This window comes from Chiloscyllium plagiosum, chromosome 9, assembly GCF_004010195.1.
Source record: "Chiloscyllium plagiosum isolate BGI_BamShark_2017 chromosome 9, ASM401019v2, whole genome shotgun sequence".
Lineage (NCBI taxonomy): Eukaryota > Metazoa > Chordata > Chondrichthyes > Orectolobiformes > Hemiscylliidae > Chiloscyllium > Chiloscyllium plagiosum.
In genome coordinates, this window is record NC_057718.1 from 77,860,226 (window position 1) to 77,876,522 (window position 16,297).

The window sequence follows — 16,297 nt, forward strand, 5'->3', positions numbered from 1 at the left end:
TGCTGCCTGACCTGCTGCGCTTTTCCAGCAACACATTTCCAGCTCTGATCTCCAGCATCTGCAGACCTCACTTTCTCCTCAAAGGTACAACACATAACCAAGAAGGCTAATTGGATGCTATACTTTTATTATGAAAGGAACTGAACATGAAAGCAAGAATGCTATGCTTTAGTTTTGCAGGGTTAGTGAGAATACGTTTTAAATACTGTCAGTTTTGGTTTCCTTGTCTACAAAAGGATGGATACACGTGGATATGGTTCAGAAGAGGTCTACTGAATGTCTTCTGAGCAATTGCTGTGCCACTCTGCTCTACACATGCTAGACTTAGATTGTGTGCCAGCATGATGCCAAGAAGCTCAATCACTTTCATTTGAACAGTTGCAGAAGCTTCTGAAAATCAAATGGCAGGATAAAATACCTAATGCTGAAGAGCTCACCAAAGCAAATCAATTATGGCAAGCTTGAAACTGGGAATGTGCTCTCAAGATGGTCAAAGGAAACACTACTAGGGCACTCTGAAAGCTTCAGTTAAGAGTTTTGATATCGACTTTGGAGTCCTAGATGAAGCTCATCCAGGATCACTACATTTGTTACAACCAAATAAAAAAATTGCATGTCTTCTTCAAAAGCATATGCATATGAGGCTGAAAATAAATGCAAGAAGAGGAAATCCCAAGTTGGCACTCATCCAAAACCCTGCAAGATCTTCCGATATAAATTGGTCAAGCAGTTACTCACGTAAATCCTACTGAGCACCTCAAATGGACAGCCTGGTCATCTTTGCCTCAAAGGACAAACAGACTTACATAAAAATTATTAAATTGATCTATGTAATATGGAATGAATTCACGTGTGGCGTATAGCTTTAAGATATCACAACCAGAATTAATTTCCTTGCCACAAGCTCAGAATTATATTGCCACAAGCTCAATAACAAACAGAAATCAAATTAAAAACATATTTGGCTTTTTAATAAAATGCAGCCAGTAACTGGGAATAAACTAATGTTTGCACAGTAAGGACTTTGTTGCAAAAACAAAACTCTACCAACAAATATAACAAACACAGCATTGGGAAAAAGCTACTTGTAATTCAATTCTGGAGTTCACTCGATGTTCCTATTCAAATATGTGATGGTATCTTATCTCCATGATTAAATTACAGCTGCACAATTATTTCCTGCCATTCCTAGTTACACATTATTATATTACTCTTTGTTCCCTACTGTACTTATAGATATAGATTCATTATTTGAATAACCTATTTTGTTTTATTTGCAATTTTTGAAACAAAATTAGCACAAAAGTACAATATAGAAAAAAAATTACTTTTAGTTAATATACCAAAAACATATCAGACAAGAAAAATACATATTTGCTAAGTTTTTATGATATCGACATCAATTTTAAAAAGTTTATTTCAGCCCATGGGGATTTACAAATGAATGATTATTCAGTCTGGCTACTGGGATGGCAGAGCATGAGTGTGGCACTGCACACCTTTACTTTAAAAACTTGCAGTTACTGACTATCTCTGGTCGAAGGTCAGCTGACAGAAAATTGTACATAGGAATAAAGGCATAGGAATGGAAATAAACCATTTAGCCCCATTAGCCTGGACAACTGTACAATGAAATTATGGTTGATCTGCAGCCTACTGCTTTAGAACATACCCAATATTTTTTAATGCCTTTTGTTAATAAAGACCTACCAATTGACCCCAAATCAGTTGTTGTCTGCAAAAGATTCACATTTCAACAGGCATTTGTGTGCCAAAATGTTTCCAAATTACACTACACCTTTTGGACTACTCCCCCTGTCCTAGACTCTTCAACTAACAATGATTTGTAGTTAAAATTTAAACTATCTACATTTCAGTGAATACAATCATAGTTTATATAGGCTCTTCTTGTAATTTGACACTTGGAGTCCATGCATCATTCTGATAAATACATACTGCAATCCAAATCAATTATACCTTTCCTCAGGTGTGGTATCCAGAACTTAATAGAATATTCGAGAATTGGCATAACCCTGACTCTGTATAATTGCAGCAGGCCTTCTACCTCTATGTATTCTAGATCTCTACGCATAAATATTAATATTTCATTAGTCTTTTGATCATTTTCTACACAGGACATTTTATTGATCATTGTACTTAGACTCTTGAGCTTCTATGGTTTTATTGTTTTAGAGTACATTGTTTTAACTTTCCAATATTTAGAAAGCATAGTCATTTTTATTTCCAATGTTGATGACTTCACATTCGTTTAAATTGAAATCCATTTGCTACAGCTTTGCCCATTCACTTAATCTATCAATATCTCTGTAATATTATGCATCCAACTGCACTGCTTATGTTGTTGCCCATCTCATTGTCATGAGCAAATTTTGATTTGTGGCTTTCTATCACACCATCTAAGTCATTAATAGATAAGAAAAATAGTTGTGGCTCCAACACAGATTGTTGTGGGACACAACTAATGGCACCCTGCCAATTTGAGTACCAATCCATAAACACTATTCTCTTTTTTTTTGCTGTTCAGTCAATTACTTCAACATACACATTGGTGCCAGAATTGGGGTAAGTGGGATCTGTATTGATGGGTTGGTCTCCACCTGAAGTGTGCTGGAGCCAGTGGTCTTGCAAGTCCCATAACTAGGGACACGGAGAGCATTTTAAACTGAGGGAGACAAGGGGTGATAAATCAATAGAGTCAAGAGGTATATCCAAAATATCCAAAAAAGAGATACATTAACATGAGAAACCACAAAACTGACCCTGATAAAAAGGGATAGAGAGTATGGATCCAAGAGGCAAAAGTGAGAACTGCAGATGCTGGAAACCAGAGTTTAGGTCAGAGTGGTGCTGGAAAAGCACAGCAGGTCAGGCAGCATCCAAGGAGCAGGAAAATCGACGTTTCGGGCAAAAGCCCTTCATCAGGAAACTGATGAAGGGCGTTTGCCTGAAACGTTGAGTTTCCTGCTCCTCGGATGCTGCCTGACCTGCTGTGCTTTTCCAGCACCACTCTGATCTACACCCCAGTATGGATCCAAGAGTCAACTAATAAATAACACTAGAATTTATAAAGAGAGTGAAGGATGAAGACGAAAGGCTCTGTACATGAGTGGTGGAGGTTGGTACAATTGTAACATTTAAAAGCCATCTGGATGGGTATATGAATAGGAAGGGCTTAGAGGGATGTGGGCCAAGTGCTGCCAAATGGGACTAGATTGGGTTGGGATATCTGGTCAGCGTGGACGAGTTGGACCGAAGGGTCTGTTTCTGTGCTGTGTATCTTTATGACTCTATATCAATAAGTTGCCTTCAATCCCATGAACTTCAACTTCAGTTAACAATCTCTAATAAAGTTATTTATAATGTCTTCTGGAAGTCAACATAAATAATGACCATAGACATTCTTCTGATCACTACTTTCAAAAGATGTATTCAGCTTTAGGCATGATTTACCCTTTACGAACACAAGCTGGTTCACTCTAAGCAGCTGAAAGTTTTCAAGACGTAGGTCACTGTCTCCTGAATTGTAGACCTTAGTAACTATCGACAACAGATTTTAGGCTATCTGACCTCAAACTGGTTGAATTTCTTTTCTCACATTTTGAAAATAGCTGAGTACATGTTCAACTTTTCAATCACAATGTAAGGATTCTAAATTGAGGGAACTATGGAAGTTTCTAGTTAAAACCTCTACAATGTTCTTATTTACTTCCTTCAAAACCGTGAAATGAAGAAACCATCTGATAACTTGTCCCTTGCACTTGCACCTGACTACATTGTTTTTCCAAATATGATCGTAAAACTTTTATGTTAATTTGATACATATTCACATTTTGCTTTACAGTTCGTATAGAAAACAGAGTTAACATTTCAAAGCCAGTGACTCTTTAAGAATTTCTCTATCAATTTCTCTTTTTGTCACAGTTTTCATTATCTGTTTTGTCATCCTTTGCAGCTATTATTCTTTCCAAATTGTTAAAATCTGCGATTCCTTGCATTCTCACATACTTTGAAATTTTTTTAATCTATTATCTATTTCTTCTTCAGTTAAACATGACTGTTTTCTTTAACAAATAGAGCACTTGACCCTTAGGGACATAAACCAGTTCTGTAACATACTATCTTCATTTTGAACACTCATCATCTGTCATCATAAAAACCTAATAAAAAATGTACTCACTTACTGTGGATAGCCTCACTTAGTTCTTTAGCAGCTGCTTTGAGTTTATCCTTTTCAGACACCATGGCCCATAATTTCTGCTGTGACAAAAACAGTGAAAATTCCTGAAAATCAGAAGTGCCGGCCTCAAAATTATCAGCTGTTTCCATTTAAATGCCATTTTGGTATCCTAGCTGTTTGGAACACATTCTGTAGAGTATACAGGTCAGTTTCAGTACATTTCTTTTGGACAGCCAGAAATTGATTCTTGCTGTGTTATAGGAGAAAACGCTGGTTAATGTTCGAGTATCTGATAGATATTTAAGTTTTATTCTATTTTTAATGGTCAAAGTCATAAATTTTGAGCAAGAGAAGAGCATTAAAGCCACAGATTGCAGGTTTACTTGTTGTTAGATGATTGGTGGGATGATATCATAAGCCACAACATAATGAAAGTCCAGTGAAAACTAGATGGTAGAATTTGAATATTTCTAGCCTTAAAGTAAAAGTAAGGTCTTTATTTTGTGCTTAGGTCTCTAGTCTATTTTTTTCTACCTTTTCCTTAAAAACAACTTCAAATTACAGTAAATTGTAAAGAGTGGAGAATTCTTAAAGTGTAATGAGCAAGGCTACTACAGGAATTAATTAATAAATTAAATAAAGTAGAAAAATGATGGCAGGATAGGTAATACATTTCTGCTGTAGCATGTAGGAGTTGCTGGACACAAGGGTGATCTAGGGCAAAAAACGTTCAAAAGAAGTGTTTGCAGATTAAGGAACTCTGGATTCAAGTTGAGGAGCTGGAGTCTGAGCTGCAGGCATTGCAAATATAATGGAGGGAGGACTTAATGGAAACTCAGGGACACTTCACTCTAGAAGGTGATCATACACTTCAAATTTGGCTATTCAAATTTGGTCTGCAATCAGGGGCAAGAGGATGTGACCTTAGATGAGGCAGATATGGAGAACAGGCGGACACATTTCAGGAGCTTTGGCCTTGGTAACTATCTAACATTTAAGGTTCTTGTAAACTTTGTGGACGAGAACAAGGACTGCAGGGAGGAGGAATGAACTGACCATGACATCTTGGTACTGAAAATAATTAAGCTGGGATGGGGATGGAGATAATAGGAATGCAGTAATGGTAGTGGAAAGTATAATTTGGGGAGAACCTATTGTCTGGAGCTGTCGTCAAGATATCTGGTGTATAGAGTTGGTTGGAGGTCCTGTGCAGCAAGGAAGTCTTGTTAGAACTTGTGCATGAAAATGTTGGCATATTGGAATGCAAATTTGGTCCCCATGGATGTTCCGTGTATCTGGATGAAGAACTCGTTCTAGATTAGAGTGGTACTGGAAAAGCACAGCAGGTCAGGCAGCATCCAAGGAGCAGGAAAATCCCTCGGATGCTGCCTGACCTGCTGTGCTTTTTCAGCACCACTCTAATCTAGACTCTGGTTTCCAGTATCTGCAGTCCTTGTTTTTACCACCTTGAAGAACTCGTTGTCAAAGGTGAAAATGTTGTGGTCGAGCATGAAGCGGATGAGTTGTAGGATGGTGCTCGGAGATTGGCAGTTGTTGGTTGTGAATACTGAGGCTGTTGCAGCGATGCCGTCATCGTGGGAGCTGCTGGTGTAGAGTGCTGAAATGTCCATTGTGACGAGGAATGTTCCCACTTCGACTAGACTGTGGGTGCTGCGTTTTTGTAAGAAATTTGTTGTGTTGCAACAGAAGCTGGGGGTCCCCTGTAAAATGGGTTTCAAGATGCCTTGGACATAACCAGAGAGGATCACACACAGGGCCCCATTGCCTGATATGATGGGACGTCCAGGTGTGTTGACTTTGTGTATCTTCGGAAAGCAGTAGAAGTCACCTATGCAAGAAGTACATGGGATGAGAGCATGTAAGGAACTCTTTGGGACTGGATCAAACCTCATACCTTTAATGCATTGTCTGAGCTGAGATGTCACTTTTTTAAATAAAATCTTAAATTATCGCAGAATGTGACTTAAAAGAAGTTCTGGGTTTTACATATTAATGAACCAAAACCTGCAACCCATTTGAAAAGATGAAAGACTTAACAACAATCTAGGTTTATTCAATATATCATTTCAGTTGCATGACACTATAATCTTTTATTTAAATTCTGTGTCTTATGGTCCTGCTCCTTAACTACCTGATGAAGGAGCGGCACAACGAAAGCTAGTGCTTCCAAATAAACCTGTTGGACTATAACCTGATGTTGTGTGATTTTTAACTTTGTCCACCCCAGTCCAACATCGGCTCCTCCACATCATGGCGGCCATTATGGACACAGGGTTACATGGAGATCAAAGCTGGGAAATATTTGCGACTTTTCAAAAGGAAGAAAAGGGTAGTGGTGATGGAATAGGTATGATAGTTCGAACTCTTGGATCAGAAGATGCAGAATCCAAAACAATGGAAGTAAAAAATAAGAGGAAGAGATACTAGTGGAAGTAGTTTGTAGGTTCATTTACACTAGTTATACCATGGAATAGAGAACAAATCAGAAGATAATGAGGGCAAGTAAAAAGGCAGTACATTAATCATGGGTGATTTTAATCTTAATGTAGACTTGGAAATTAAATTGGCAGAGGTAACTATGAGGAAGTATTCATAAAACGTATTTAGGTTGTTGCAGAGAACAATGTGTTTTGAATCTAGCAGGGATCAGGCTATTTTGTATCTGGTAAGTGTAATGAGGTAAGTTTTTCATAGATTATATGAGAGCAAAAGATCTCCCTAGGAACCAGCAACCGAAATACAAAATAATAGTAAACAGGCGAAAGGGTGTTGGAGTTGGGGGGAGCAGGGGGAGAGAGAAATGGAGGGGAAGCAATATGTACAATAATTATCACTAAAGAAAAAAGTAACAGGCGGAACTAATGAGGCTAAGGGCTGTTAACTCACCTGAAGCTGATGGGCTGCGCCCTAAAATATTAAATGACGTAGCTATAGAGATAGCAGATGAACTGGTAATAATATTCCAAGAATCCTTAGATTTGGCAAAATATGGTAGAATTTAGATTTCTGTTTTAGAAGGAGGAACTTGGGGTCAAGTGCAGCTATGCTAAAATTAAGTAATGGTAACTATAAAGAAATGAAGGCAGTGTTGGCTGGAGTGGACTGGTAAAGCAGTTTAATAGAAAAGATGACAGATTAAGAAGACCATAAGACCATAAGATATCAGAGCAGAAATTAGGCCATTCAGCCCATCAAGTCTGGTCTGCCATTCAATCAGGGCTAATAAGTTTCTCAACCCCATTCTCCCGCTTTCTCCGCATAACCCTCGATCCCCTTGACAATCAACAACCTATCTATCTCTGTCTTAAGTATATTCAATGACTTGGCCAAACAGCCATCATTGCCACAGGGCAATGAATTCTATAGATTCACCACACCCTGGCTAAAGATGTTTCTCCTTATCTCTGTACTAAAAGGTCTTCTTTTTACTCTAAGGCTGTACCCTCAGGTCCTAGTGTCTCTGACCAATGGAAATATCTTCCCAACATCCATTTTGTCCAGGCCATTCAATATTCTATAAGTATCGATTATACATCCCCTTTATCCTTCTAAACTCCGTCAAGTATAAACCTAGAGTCCTCAAACTTTCCTCGTGCTAAGCTTTTCATTCCTGGGATCATTCTCGTGAACCTGTTCTGAACATGCTCCAGGGCCAATATATCCTTCCTGAGATATGGGGCCCAAAACTGCACACAATACTCCAAAAGCAGTCTGACCAGAGCCTTATAGAGCCTCAGAAGTACACGCTACTTTTATATTCAAGTCCTTTTAAAATAAAAGCCATCGTTGCATTTGCCTTCCTAACTGCTGACTCAACCTGCAAGTTTGCCTTGAGGGAATCCTGAACTAGAACACCCAAGTCTCTTTGCACTTCAGACTTCTGAATTTTCTCCCCATTTAGAAAATAGTCCATGCCTCTATTCTTCCTACCAAAATGCATGACATCACACTTTCCTACATTGTACTCCATCTGCCACTCTTTGCCCATTCCCCTAACCTGTCCAAATCCTTCTGTAGCCTCTGCACCTCCTCAATGCCACTTGTTCCTCTACATATCTTTTCATCGTTTGCAAACTTAGCCAGAGTGCCCTCAGTTCCTTCATCTAGATTGTTAATGTATAAAGTGAAAAGGTTGGTCCCAACACTGAGCCTTGCGGAGCACCACTTGTCACTGGCTGCCATCCTGAGAAGGACCCTTTTATCCCCACTTGCTCCTTCCTACCAGATAGCCAAGCTTCTATCCATGCTAACACCTTGCTATAATACCATGGGTCCTTATCTTACAGAGCAGCCTCCTGTGCAACACCTTGTCAAAGGCCTTCTTGAAGTCCAGACAGATAACATCCATTGGCTCTCCTTGGTTTTACATGCCATTATTTTCTCAAAGAATTCTAGCAGATTTGTCAAATCCTACCAAAGTTAGGCTAATCAGTCTGTAATTTTCCATTTTTGCCTTACTCCCTTTTTAAATAGTGGTGTCACATTAGTAATTTTCCAGTCCTCTGGGACCCTCCCTGATTCTAGCGATTCCTGAAGGATCACCACTAACACCTCCAATATCTCTTCAACTATCTCCCTTAGAACACTGGGGCATAGTTCATCTGATCCAGGCGATTTATCTACCTTCAGGCCATTCAGTTTTTCTAGCACCTTCTCCTTGGTGATGGCCACCATACTCAACTTGAAACACTTCACAATATTTTGGGATATTACTCATGTCTTTCAAGGTGAAGACTAATGCAAAGCAATTTTTTAGTTCCTCAGCCATTTCCTTGTTCCCTATTACTATCTCTCCAGCATCATTTTGCAGAGGTCCAATGTCCACTTTTGCCATTTATATATCTAAAGAAACTCTTTCAGTCTTCCTTTATATTACTGGCTAGCCTACCCTCACATTTAATCTTCTCCCTCCTTATTTCTTCTTTCATTCCCCTCTATTGGTCTTTGTAAGCTTCCCAATCCTTTGGTTTCCCACTACACTTCACCGCACTATCTGCTTTCTCTTTTGCTTTTATGCTATCCCTGACTTCCCTAGTCAGCCATGGCTGCCTCATCCTCCCTATACCAGGCTTCTTTTTCCTCAGGATGAACCTTTGCTGTGTCTCCTGTATTACTCCCAGAAACTCCTACCTTTACTGTTCCATTGTTTTTCCTGTAAGGCTCCTCTCCCAGTCAATTCTACGCAGCTCCTCCCTCATGTCTCTGTAGTTGCTTGTATTCAGCTGTAAAACCAATACCTTTAGTTCTATCTTTTCTCTCTCAAATTGCAGAGTAAATTCAATCATATTATGATCACCGCCTCCTGAAGCTCCCTTATCTCCTTAAGCTCCTGTATCAAGTCTGCCTCATTGCATAACACTAAATCCAGTATCGCCTATTCCCTAGTGGACTCTACAATAAGCTGCTCCAAAAAGCATTCCACAACTTCCTTTTCTTGCAATCCACTACCAAACTGATTTTCCCTGTCCACCTGCATATTGAAATCCCCCAAGATCACTGTGACTTTGCCTTTCCTACACATCTTTTCTAACTCCTGGTGTATTTTGCACCCTAGCTCCTGACTAGTATCTGATTCTACTTCATTTCTTACTATTAATTTAATTTCATTTCTTACTAATAAGGCAAATCTACCCCTCTACCCACTTCCTTATCTTCTCAATAGGATGTAGATTCCCTTGCAGCCACGTCTCCATGATTCCCGCCTCGTCATACCTGCTAATTTGATCTGTGCCACAAGCTCATTTACCTTATTACTTATCCTGCATGCATTCCAATATAACCGTCAGTCTTGTATTAACTGTCGCTCTTCTCATTGTCATTTGTTTGCCCAGTGTGCTTGAATTTTGATTGTTAACCCTTTACAAATATTCTGTCCTACTTCTGTCTGTGCTGAAAACTTTAATAACTTCTCTTGAGCTATAGACTCATAGAGATGTACAGCATGGAAACAGACCCTTTGGTCCAACTCGTCCATGCCTACCAGATATCCTAAATTTATCTAATCCCATTTGCCAACACTTTCCCATATCTCTCTAAAACTCTTCCTATTCACACACCCATCCAGGTGCCTTTTAAATGTTATAACTGTACCAGCCTCTACCACTTCCTCTGGCAGCTCATTCCATACACACACCACCCTTTGCATGAAAACGTTGCCCCTTAGGGACATCCTGTACTTCTGCACTCCCCCAACCCAGGGAGGCACTCCCCCAATCTTATCTATTTAATGTATCCATGGCCCTTGTGATTTTATAAACCTCCATAAGGTCACCCTTCAGCTTCCTCCTCCTTTAATTTGGGTTTTTTAATTTTCCCTAAAACTTAATCCTCCCCCCACCTATTTATTTTAACGCCCTGTCTATAGCCCTAGTTATGCGATTCGCTAGGACTCTGGTCCCAGCACGGTTCAGATGAAGACAATGGCTGATGTTCAAGAAAATAGTTCATGACCTTTAATAAAGGCATGTCCCTATGAAGAAGAAAAATTCTAGAAAGGGGATAAAATAAACATCTTAACTGAATAAAGTAAGGATGGCATCAACTTCAAAGAAAAAAACATACAATTGGCAAAGATAAGTGGTAAGTCAAAGGATTGGGAAAGCTTTAAAAACAAACAAAGATGACCAAAGAAAGGGAGAAAATAAACTTCATGTGTAAATGAGTAAGTAACATAAAAACAGACAGTAAGAGCTTTCATAATTATATAAAGAGGAAGAGACAATATAAGAATGTGAACATAGGCCACACTGACAATGAGGGTGGGTAAATAATAATGGCAGAGGAGTTGAGTAATTTATTTGCATTAGACTTTCAAGTAAAAGACACTAATAATATCATAGTAAATACTAAATAATATTCCAAAAATCCATAGATTCAGGAAAAGTCCCAAAAGATGGGAAATTGACAATGTAACACACTTATTCAAAAAGAGGAGACGAAAACACAAGTAATTATCAGCCAGTAAGCTCAACATCAGTCATCAAAACACAATCTTGACAACAAAGGACACTATCCACCACCGCTCTCCCCCAAATTATTGAATTGCTTAAAATCAAATTTGTTGTCTTCTGAAATTCAGTTTTTAAAAAAATTCTATTACTGGCTTGCTTAAGGCTTCTTAACTTTAAATGCATGCCCTCTGCTTCCCTGATGGGATTGAAACTCAGTGAGGACAGTAAAGCAAAACTAGTGAATGTTTGAATACTTTATTAATCTGCAGATACTTCCAAAATTCTGATACTAATAGATCTTAGTGCTTTATGTTAATAACAATGAGGTAAAAGCATAAGAACAGAAGACCAAAGAGCAGTAGTTGGCAATTCAGACCCTTGAGCCTATACCACCATTTGAAAAGAATGACTTTGATCTCATTTTGGCCTCAAATCCACTTTCCTGCCCACTCTCCAAGAGCCTTCAACCTAATACTAATCATAAATGTCTATCTTCTCCTTAAAGTTTGCTCAAAGTCCAAATATCTGCTGCACTCTAGGGAACTAAATTCCACAGATTCACAAACCTTTAAGAGAAGTAATTTCTCCTCATCTCTCTTTTAAATCTGCTACCTCTTATCTTAAAACTATGACCTCTATTTCTAGATCAGCCCATATGAGGAAATATCCTTTCTATGTCTACTTTGTTAATCCCTTTTAGTGTCTTATATATCTCAACTAGATCTCCTCTCATTGTTCTTAACTCCAAAGATTATAGGCCTAAACCGCTCAATCTGTCTTCTTAAGACAAACCCCTCATCCCTGGGATCAATCTAGTGAACTGCTTCCAGTACAATTTCATACCTCAAGTAAGGAGACCAAAATTGTTTGCAATACTCCAGGGGCGGTCTCACTAATATCGTGTACAGTTGCAGCAACACTTACTTACTTTTATACTTTATTCCTTTCACAATAATTGCTGAAATTCTATTTGCCTTCCTAAATGTATCTGCATATTGGTTTTCTGCAATTCATGCACAAGGAAACCCAGATCCCTCTGCATCAAAGCAATCTGAAGTTTGTCTACATTTAAATAGTTAAGTTGCCTTACAGTTCCTCTGACCAAAATGGATAACCTCACACATATTCATTGCTAAATGTCATCTCCAACTTTTGGCCCATTTATCTAACCTATCCATATCTGTTTATAAATTTCTTATTTTGTCATTGCAACTTACTCTCCCATGTATTTTAGTGTAATCAGCAAATCTAGATTCAATACTTTCTAACCCCAGTCATTAATATAGATTATAAATAGTTGGTGTCATCTTGCCAACCAGAAAAAAATGCAATTATGCCAACTCTTGCTTTCTGTTGATTAGCCAATCTGCTATGTAAGCTAATAAATTACCCCTAACCCCATGGGATCTTATCTTGTATTTTAACTTTTTGTGCCGCACATTATAAATTACCTTCTGGAAGCTAAGATATACTATATCTACAGGATTTCAATTATCCAATTGCTTGTTACACCCTTAAAGAACCCTCACAAATCAGACAAACAGGATTTATCCTTCATAAAGCTGCATTGACTCTGATATTCCAAGTGTCCTGTTATTACTTCCTGAGTAAAGGACTCTAACAATTTAATAATATGCATGTCAGACTGACTAATATGTATTACCTTACTTTCTGCCTCCTTCCTTTTTTAATAAGGGTGTTATATTAGCATTTTTCCAATTCACTGGAACCTTTCCTGCGTCCAGGGATCTTTGGAATATTGTGGCCAATGAATCCACTATCTCTACTGCCACTTCCTCTAAGATGCTCCGGACTTGTCTGTCTTCAATCCCAACGGTTTGTTCAGTACCTTTTCCCTAGTCATACAGTCATACAGCACAGGAACAGACCCTTTGGTCCAGCATTCCATGCCGAACATAATCCCAAACTGAACCAGTCCCACTGCTTACTCCTGGCCCATATCTCTTCAAATTTTCCTATTCATGTACTTATCCAAATGTCTATTAAACATAATTGTTCCCAGATCCACCACTTTCTCAGGAAGTTCATTCCACATGTGAACCACCTTCTGTGTAAAAATATTTGCCCTTCGTATCTTTTTCAAAACTCTCTCCTCTCACCTTAAAAATGTGTCCCCTAGTCTTAAAATCCTCAATCCTAGGGAAAAGACAAGCATTATTAACTCTATCTATATCATTCATTATTTTATAAATTTCTATCTGATCACCTCTCAGCTTCCTACGAATCAGTGAAAAATGTCACAGCCTTTCTTAATAACGCAAACCTTCCATACCCAGCAAGATCCTGATAAATCTCTTCTGAACCCTCCAGCCTAATAATATATAATTGAGCAAGCAGAACTGAACACTGTACTCCAGAAGAGGCTTCATTAATGTCCTGCACAATCTCAATGTGACTTCCGACCTCCCATACTCAAAGGACTGAACAATGAAGGCAAGTATGCTAAATGCCTTTTTAATCACCTTGTCTGTATATGATGCAAATTTCAAAGAATTATATACTTGCACCCTTTGGTCTCTGTGTTCTACAACACTACCCAAGGCACTGCCATCAATTGTATAAGCCCTATCCTTGTTTGTTGTACCAAAATGCAATACTTGCATTTATCCAGATTGAACTCCATCAGCCTTTCTTCAGCTTATTGAAGTGGTGATGATTGTTCTAGGTTACTCCTTTTCTATAATTTCTGCATTACCTGCAACTATTGGATGGTACTAGTGTCCTCTACCATGAAAGGTAAAGTAAGGTATCCTAGGTACTAACTTCCCAGTCTCATTCTCCAAGGGACGAATATTCACTTCAGCTACTGGAAAGTAGAACGGTATAGTACAGGAACAGGCCCTTTGGATTACCATGTCTCTGCTGGCTATGATGCCATTCAAAACTAATTCCATCTCCCTGCACAAGTCCATATCCCTCTGTTCTCTGCCTGTTCATGTTCCTGTTTAAATGCCTCTTAAACTTTGCTAATGTACCTGCTTCCCTGATACCACCTCCCAGATAGTGCATTCCAGGCAACGCTCACCCATTGTATTAAAATAACTTTCCTCACACACCACCTCCGTTAAACCTAGTCCCTCTCACCTTAAACCTATGCTCACTAGTACTTGATATTTCCACACTGGGAAAGAAACTCTGAACAACCACTGTATCTATGCTTCTCATAATTTTTTATATTGTGATCAGGTCACCCCGCTGCCTCCAACGTCTAGCAAAAACATTCCAAGCTTGTCCAACCTCTCCCTATATATAATACACTCCAATCCAGTCAACATCCTGCAAACCTCTTTTGAGCCATCTTGGAAGCCTTCACACCCTTCCTGTAGAGTGGGGAGCAGAACTGCACACAATCCTCCAAACATGGCTTGACCAAAGTCTTATGCAAAATGATTTGCCAATTTTTATTCTCAATGTTCTGACCAATGAAGGCAAGCATGCCATATGCCTTCTTTACCACCTTATCCATTTGTGCAGCCACTTTCAGTGAGCTGTGGACTTGCACCCCAAGATCCCTTTGTATATAAATGCTTCTGATTACATGGATCGCTTGGAGCAGCAGTGAGGGGCAATAAGGAATTTACAAGAGCTGGGGTGGGATGGATGGTAGTTATAGGAAGGGACAAGAGCCGCAGTTACATTCAGGTAGATGGATTAACTCTAGGAAAGGTAGGAGGAGTAGGCAGATAGTGCAGGAGTCTCCTGTGGCTATCCCCATTTCAAACAAGTAAGCTGTCTTGGAAAACATAGGGGAATGTAGCACAAACAGTCAAGTGTCTGGTATTGAGACTGACTCTAATGTAATGAGGGGTACGTTGGATTCCAAGTGATCGATTGTGATAGGGGACTCTCTAGTCAGAGGCACAGACGGATGTTCCTGCGGGCAGCAGCGAAAAGTCAGATTGGTGTGTTGCCTCCCTGATGCCAGGATCAAGGATATCTCAGAAAGAGTGCAGAGTATTCTCAAAGGGGAGAGGAACCAGCGGGAGGTCATTGTACACATTGGAACTAACAACATAGGAAGGGAAAAGGATGACACTCTGAAGGGAGAAGACAGAAAGTTAGGCAGGAATTTAAAAAGGAGGTCCTCGAGGGTAGCAATATCTAGATTACTTCCGGTGCTATGAGCTAGTGAGGGTAGGAATAGGAAGATAGGGCAGATAAATGCGTGGCTGAGGAGCTGGTGCAAGGGAGAAGAGATCATTGGAATCTCTTCTGGGGGAGAAGTGACCTGTACAAGAAGGATAGATTGCACCTGAATTGGAAGGGGACTAATATACTGGCAGGGAGATTTGCTAGAGATGCTCAGGAGAATTTAAACTAGTAAGGTCGGAGGGGGTGACCCAGGGAAATTGTGAGGAAAGAGATCAATCTGAGACTGGTACAGTTAGGAAAAGGAGCAAGTCAAACGGTCAGGACAGACAGGAAAAAAATAGAGAACAAGGTAGAACTGATAAATTAAACTGCTTTTTCTTCAATGGAAGAGGACTAACAGGGAAGGCAGATGAACTCAGGGTATGGTTAGGAACATGGAATTGGGATATCATAGCAATTACACAAATGTGGCTCAGGGAGGGACAGGACTCGCACCTTAACGTTCCAGGATATAAATAAGGAAGGATAGAAGGACGGGCAAGAGAGGAGAGGGAGTGGCATTTTTGATAAGGGATAGCATTACTGCTGTACTTAGGGAGGATATTCCTGGGAATTGAATTGAATTGAATTTATTGTCATGTGTACCGAGGCACATTGAAAAGCTTTGTCCTGCAAGCAATACAGGCAGATCACATAATTAAATAGCATAGGTAAGTAAATAATAGGTAAACAGTGGCAAAACCAAAAACACAGATACAGGCAAATGTTTTTGAGTCCATTTAATTTTCGAACAACAATCCAGAGAAAGTATATTCCTGTCAGCGTGAAAGGGAAGGCTGGTAGGTATAGGGAATGCTGGATGGCTAAAGAAATTGAGGGTTTGGTAAAGAAAAAGAAGGAAGCATATGTCAGGTATAGACATGATAGATCGAGTGAATCCTTAGAAGAGTATAAAGGAAGTAGGAGTATACTTAAGAGGGAAATCAGGAGGGCAAAAAAGGGTACATGAGATAGC

General features: G+C 39.3%; 1 protein-coding gene across 1 annotated transcript in view; it reads right to left on the reverse strand.

The window, feature by feature from the left end:
• LOC122553261 overlaps nucleotides 1–16,297 on the reverse strand; it is a 24,792-nt gene that overhangs the window by 6,172 nt on the left and 2,323 nt on the right. The window contains exons 2-3 of the mRNA XM_043696846.1: nucleotides 5,767–6,047; nucleotides 4,203–4,278 (exon numbers count right to left, since the gene is read on the reverse strand). Coding sequence (XP_043552781.1) covers nucleotides 4,203–4,278; nucleotides 5,767–6,047 — 357 coding nt within the window. The remainder of the gene's footprint in view (nucleotides 1–4,202; nucleotides 4,279–5,766; nucleotides 6,048–16,297) is intronic.